This window comes from Perca flavescens, chromosome 2 (assembly GCF_004354835.1).
Source record: "Perca flavescens isolate YP-PL-M2 chromosome 2, PFLA_1.0, whole genome shotgun sequence".
In the NCBI taxonomy this organism is placed as follows: domain Eukaryota; kingdom Metazoa; phylum Chordata; class Actinopteri; order Perciformes; family Percidae; genus Perca; species Perca flavescens.
In genome coordinates, this window is record NC_041332.1 from 2,315,714 (window position 1) to 2,322,042 (window position 6,329).

Sequence of the window (6,329 nt, forward strand, 5' to 3'; positions counted from 1 at the left end):
TTGCGGTTCCTGCCTATTTTGGTACATGACCGAATTGAAGATGCTGACAATGCTGTCTGGCAGCTAGTACTTCTTCTGAGGGAGTTAGTCGAATTTGTCTGTGCACCTAGCCTCTCAGAGTCTCAGATTGCTTACATGAAGGTACTGACTGAAGAGTATGTGGAAATGAGGCAAGAGTTATTCCCACATTCAAATCTGAGACCAAAACACCATTATCTTCTTCACTATGCAGACTTGAGTCTACAGTTTGGTCCACTCATACATACTTGGACCATGCGCTTTGAAAGTAAGCATAGCTATTTCAAAAGATGTATCAGGTCAAGTCAAAACTTCAGAAATGTCACTAAGTCACTCGCTGATAGACATCAGCTGTTTCAGGCTTATCAGAGTCAGGGCAGTTTTTTCAGCCCCCAGGTTCAGGTGTCAGACTCCACTAGCTTTTATCCAGAGCTCTATGATGGTGGCATAAGGGCAGCAGTTGCAGACTTTGGACTTAACTCATCTAACTCAGTTGTTACAGATAAAGTGCAAGTTAAAGGCACTTCATATGCAAATGGTATGCTTGTTGTACTGAGATATACCAAAAGACAACTACAGTTGGGGGAAATAGCAAGCATTGTTATCAAAAATGAAACAACTGTCCTGCTTTTTGCTATGGGGGAAAACTGCCAGCTGGGCACCTGAGCTTGGCATCTATGAAATTGACAAAAATAGTTCCAATAAGCTTATTTGTGAAAGTCTTGACAAGCTTAATGACTATGCTCCACTTTCTTTTTACCACAGAGGTGCAAGGTTACTCATCCCACTCAAGCATATGCCACTATGGAGCTTGTGAAAGAATTAGTTCAGAAAGCTATGCCATCGCTCAGTAATCATGAAATGGACTTACTCATAGCGAGACTGGAGGAGATTGGAGTAAACAATGTAGATGACCTTAACTTTGTCAAGACTGAGGATGTCGATGGAATTCTGCCACCCATTCAGCAGAGAAGACTAATTCAAGCTTTCACTGCAGGTAAGTTTTTACATTTATAAACCAAATCTTTCTGTATGTCCTATAATCCACAGGTAACCTTTGTTGCAGACTTGGACTTTTTGTCCAAAAGCATCACAAGTGTATGTAAAATTTGGATCACAGTGTTCTGCTGCCCTGTTACAAAAAAAAAATGAAAACTTGAATTCAAAAAAATCTAAAAAAGCATCATGAGTATGGTGCTACATTTTATTCATAAGTGGAGCGAGTGTAGAACAGTTACCGTGAGCAGAAAACCATCACAGCTAGGGCGGATTTATATGAATACTGATGTTCAAAAATAAAGACTGCTCTGATAAAGAAAAATTCCTTTGGGTGTGAAAGGTACTGAGTGTCCACTAGTGGGATTAGCAGAATTGAAGAGATTAAAGGTAATCTATAAATGACCATTTTAGAAAGGAATGAAAGACAGAAGGAAGGATAGAAGGAAGGAGGGAAGGAAGGCTAGAAGGAGGGAAGGAAGGATAAAAGAAAGGAATGAAGGATAGAAGGAAGGAAAGATGGATGGAAGGAAGGAAGTAATACAAATTCAGAAGATGATTAGGACTGATTTTATATTTTAAATGAAAGTAAATATTGTTTCTAGAGGAGCAACAGTAATGTTCACAATAGCATATTCACTATTAACTAAACTAACAAATTCTAAACCTAGCAGAGTTTTAGGATAAACAGTTTGATTACATTTAGACAAGTTTTGTTTGAGCTTGTTCATAACACTTTATTAGCTAAACCAGTGCAATGTGGTTTTGTAAAACATACCGCTGGTGACATGCATTTATTCATACCATACCTAAATTGTTATAGCTTAAATATTATATATAAATGTAACATTGGTCATTTCATTAATTTTTGGTGATATATGTTATCCATAGAGTCACAAGCTGTACTTGGCTCTGCTTCGACATCTCTGCAACAAAATGTCCATCTGCCCCAAACTCCACCTCCGACACCTGGTCCCATGGAGGATTCTCCATCCCGGGAGACATATGATGTCCCATGGCACAAAATGCCCCCAAACCTCATGCTTGCCTTAAGTGAAAAGAAAAGACCAAAGCCTAAAGAGAGAAGAGAGCTGGTTCGTATAGTCATTGACGATGTACTCCGTAAAGAGCGTGGCAGGCCTGGAAGAGCAAAGCTGCGGGAGATTGCCAAGAAGATTGTAGAACAATATCCCTGCTCTTTTCAAGACAGAGAGCTCAATGGAACTAAAGTCATTGGAACAGGATGTGATGCTCTCTTCATACAGCTAGAAAACAGACTTGAAAATATTAGAAGGCCATTTACCTTCAGCTCAACAAAGAGGCCAGCAGAGGGTGAAGACGCAGTGAGAAAAAAAAAGTCTACACTCTCAGATCGTTATGGATGTGTGAGTGGCAGTGGCAGCCTGTTGTTGAGGATATAGCAGAACTACAGTCTAAACAAGATGACTTGAAAAGTGCCTTCAAAACCCGTCATCTTCAGGAGTTGTGTGTTCGCAAATTGATGACAGAAACCTATTCCATCCAGCGTGCAACAATCAACAAAGGAAGCACTGTAAAAACAGTACAAGAAGAGTGGCCCTTCCTTTTTGAAGCTGTTCACCTGTTTGACCACACATGTACCCTCATTGGCTTACCAGTGCAAACAAAGCTGGCAGAGGAAATCTCCAGAAAGGGAAAGAGTATCAAAGACTTCCTCGACTCAAGTGGGATGAAGATGCCACCAGGTGAAGATCCAGTACAGCTGATCTCAGGCATTGCGAAATTCTTCAAGGAAAAACCTGATCTGCTTTTCTACCAAAGTGAGGTAGGTTTATACTTTTATTATGTTTTTGTTTTGCAGATATTCATTAAACCTATTTTTTTTTGTAATGGCTTGTATGGATTTAAACCCCATAAAGATGCATCAGTATTTTCACAGACTTTGGACACACCCACAAAAAAAGGAAAATGTGATTTTAATTTAATTATGTATGGGCTATGGTTCTCTCACCTATCTCTCTCAACTCTTAGCTAAATATAGAAAGTAAACAATAAACGGTAAACAAACTCTTAGCTGACTATAGAAAGTAGAGATAAGAATAACATAAAATAAATTTCCCTGAGGTTTTTGTATAAGAGCTAAAAATTTGTTTTAGATGTACTTTAAAAGCTCTTAACAAAACCTGGGCAAAATTGAGCTTTCGAGAGGTTTAGGCTTATTGTAGTTACTACTACCTAATAATTTATGATCCAGGTATTACCATACTGTATACAGTAAATGTATACAGTAAATACTGTATACATTGAAAACAATTCATGACATTTTTTGTTTCTTTGATATTTTATTTTCCAACAGGAGTCAACTGCTGCTGGACTGAGCATCCCAAGCACCCCTTGCATCCTTATCATGGGTATGTAGTCTGTATAATATTTAGGCATGCATGTTATGGATTTCACTTACTCTTACTCCTACTCTTTATTGTTAACTCTAACTCTTTACTCGTACTTTTTACTCTTTACTCGTACTTTTTACTCTTACTCGTACTTTTTACTCTTTACTCTCCGTGCAAAGCGCCAGTCAATTTAAACTGCATGCTTAAAAATACTTATACTTCATCCAGTGTTAATGTAGTGGAGTAAAAGTCCTGATAAATATTACTGATGAGGAGGGTTTATTAGTTACTGTATGATAAGGCTGGACGATTTTGGCTAAAATCATAATCACGATTAATCAAACAAGTTACCTCGATTACGATTATTGAACGGGTTTATTCGTTACTGTATGATAAGGAGGGTTTGTTGAACAAAGGCCACACCACTCGTAAAAAGAATAATATAAGGTAGCCAGATTTAAATAATTATGTTTGCAGTGGTTTTCTGAAGTGGATGTGCATTGTTATTTATTTATTTTATATATATTTATTTTTTTGTTAATATTTTCTAATATCTAAATGAATCTATGTTTAAGGTGATCAACGATTCAAGATCGCTGTCGATCAGGAAGTGGTCAATGACCATATCAACTCCCTCATTGTGGCCCTGAGCTACGCTTTCTCTTTGTTTTATGTATTGAACATAAAATACCCAAAGGAGATGGCAATCACCCTGGAATTCATACAAAGGTAAGCAACTTTTTGTTTTTGTTTTGCGCACAAACAGCGAGTTTGAACATGTATTTCGTTAAAAAAGTAAGACAGCGGCTGCTGCTGCAAAAGAGAGAGAATTGGTGTGGGAGAAAATTGCTGCTCGAGTCAATGCGTACTAACAGTGTATTAATTTCATATTTAATCACAGTTAACTTATAATATTAGGCTACTGGTGAAAACTGGAATTGTATTACATCTATAATTTCATTTTGGTGCAATCATGCGGGCGAAAAAGTATAATATATATAAATATATAAAAGTAAAGTAAAAAATGGAGGCAAAGTTTATTAAACTTGGAGCATGTAGATACAGGCAGCTTTATTTGAGAAAGTAGTTAAAATAAATGGCGCTGGGCATGAATAGAGGACAAGAGGAAACGGTGGAGACGGAAGCTGATTCATTGTAGGATTATGATATTATTGCAATATGTAAATCCACATTTACTCTTTATGTAACATATGATTGGAATAAGTAAAAATTGATCCAAAACTTTTTAAGTCTTTAAAAATTGTGACTTTTATTATTGTGTAATGTCAGAAGGACTTTAACTGTTTTGCCAGTCAAATTAACTTTAATGAGTGCATATTGAAATATTACACTGTTTGGCAAAACATTCATCTCAAAATGCATCAGATTGATGCTTTAAAATATGGAATATTTAAAATTTTCTTCCGGGGGAGCATGCCCCCAGACCCCCCCTAGAGGGGTAATATCGTTCTCACCTTTTTCACCCCTGACCCGTTTTCATGCCTGGATGTTAGTTATATGAGGACAGATGAGGTATCTACGTATCTAAAGGACTGATTAAAGAAATACCTCTCAAATCGGTTATGTGGAAATGAAAATACATCTATAGTCGGGACTTAATATCATCTCCTGAAGTGAACTCTCTGGGAATTAATACAGCTTTTTTCATCAACAGGATCGTCGATAAAAGGACATGACATGTTTGAGAAAAAAACGTTTTATAGTAACATAAACAGTAAATTTTTTTTATTCATGCAGATAACAAACTGCATTAGCCTAAAATGCGCCTTATAGGCCTACAGACTGAATGAATGAGAGAAACTTGAAGAAAACCTGCTCCCGACCAGGTTAGGTTCACAGACTCAGTTACCATAGTAACGGACTCTGAGGTTAAGTTACCTCTCTTTCTGAAACCGAAAACCCAGAGTTACTCTCATCTCAGGGTTAACCAACTCAGAGTTTTCACTAAACCTGCTTTCTGGAACGGGCCTCAGTACACCAGCACCACCCACTACAACCTCAATAATAAACAAAGTATAATTATCACCTTCACCTATCACCTCTGACAGAGCTGTTGTGTTGGATTGCATTAGATTGCACAGGTGTACCTAATGAAGTGGCTGGTGAGTGTATAGTGTAAGACGTATTTCAGCTCAACTCAATTGACTGAGATGCAAATGGCAACCATTTGAAACATTAAGTCGTAGCATTATTAATGCAATAGCTGAATTGGAAAGTATTAAGTATAGTAATTTGACCATTTTCATGGTCGATTTATTTGTCCCCAATTAAGACCAGCCGATTTTCAGCTGATCGGTCATGACCGGTGACTGGCTGATCAGTCTCTTATATCAGATTTTTAACCAGATTATTAATGGATAAAATGATTCGATGAAATCTAATTTTGATCACGATTTTGGATTCCTACGATCAAATTCACGTGATCGAGCGATATTCAAAATGATTCAATACATTCATAGAATACTCTTTTTGGTCATAAGTCGGTCACGATGTTTATCAGTAAACGCAACATTTTTGTCCCGTCTGTTCTATTTTTCAGACAACAGCAGTGACCATAGTGCTAGTTTGAGTCTTTTAGCTCATAGCTTTAGCAGCAGACTGTTGTATGTCCCGCTACAGTGAAATACAGTCACACTACACCGTTTAGCTAATGGTAGGCTAACGTTACCTGCTCTTCAAAGCGTTATTAGTGTTTACTAGCTCTCTAACCTCTAACCACATCCACTTTTGGAGCATCAGTGCGCAACGCATTTAAATTGCACCGTAATCCGCGTTGCTATTTCGTCCGGTAGATACCGGGCACCGGTGCTCTATTGGCACCGGATTTTAACATGCGCCGTTAACGCGAACAGAAAATTGCCTGTATCTTTTCACGGAAAACACGCATGTTTGGAAAGTGGTTGCACAACAGCTGAAATGGCA

At 37.7% G+C, this 6,329-nt stretch overlaps 2 protein-coding genes across 2 annotated transcripts in view; both read left to right on the top strand.

Annotated features, from left to right (window-relative positions):
* Positions 1–699: 699 nt before the first annotated feature.
* Positions 700–2,435, top strand: LOC114570962 (uncharacterized). The gene is made up of 2 exons (XM_028601643.1): positions 700–1,015; positions 1,906–2,435. The coding sequence occupies exons 1-2, from the start codon at positions 823–825 to the stop codon at positions 2,433–2,435; spliced, it is 723 nt and encodes a 240-aa protein (XP_028457444.1). The 5' UTR covers positions 700–822.
* Positions 2,436–2,478: 43 nt separating this feature from the next.
* Positions 2,479–6,329, top strand: part of LOC114566512 (uncharacterized) — a 5,004-nt gene continuing 1,153 nt past the window's right edge. The window contains exons 1-3 of the mRNA XM_028595038.1: positions 2,479–2,818; positions 3,350–3,404; positions 3,962–4,115. Of these exons, the coding sequence (XP_028450839.1) occupies positions 2,516–2,818; positions 3,350–3,404; positions 3,962–4,115 (512 nt within the window). The 5' untranslated portion in view covers positions 2,479–2,515. The remainder of the gene's footprint in view (positions 2,819–3,349; positions 3,405–3,961; positions 4,116–6,329) is intronic.

What these genes read in the sequence shown, in the direction of transcription:
- LOC114570962 (XM_028601643.1), top strand. Translation starts at nt 823, where the DNA reads ATGGAGCTTGTGAAAGAATTAGTTCAGAAAGCTATGCCATCGCTCAGT. An exon ending in AATTCAAGCTTTCACTGCAG is followed by an intron (nt 1,016 to 1,905) that starts GTAAGTTTTTAC and finishes TGTTATCCATAG; the next exon opens with AGTCACAAGCTGTACTTGGC.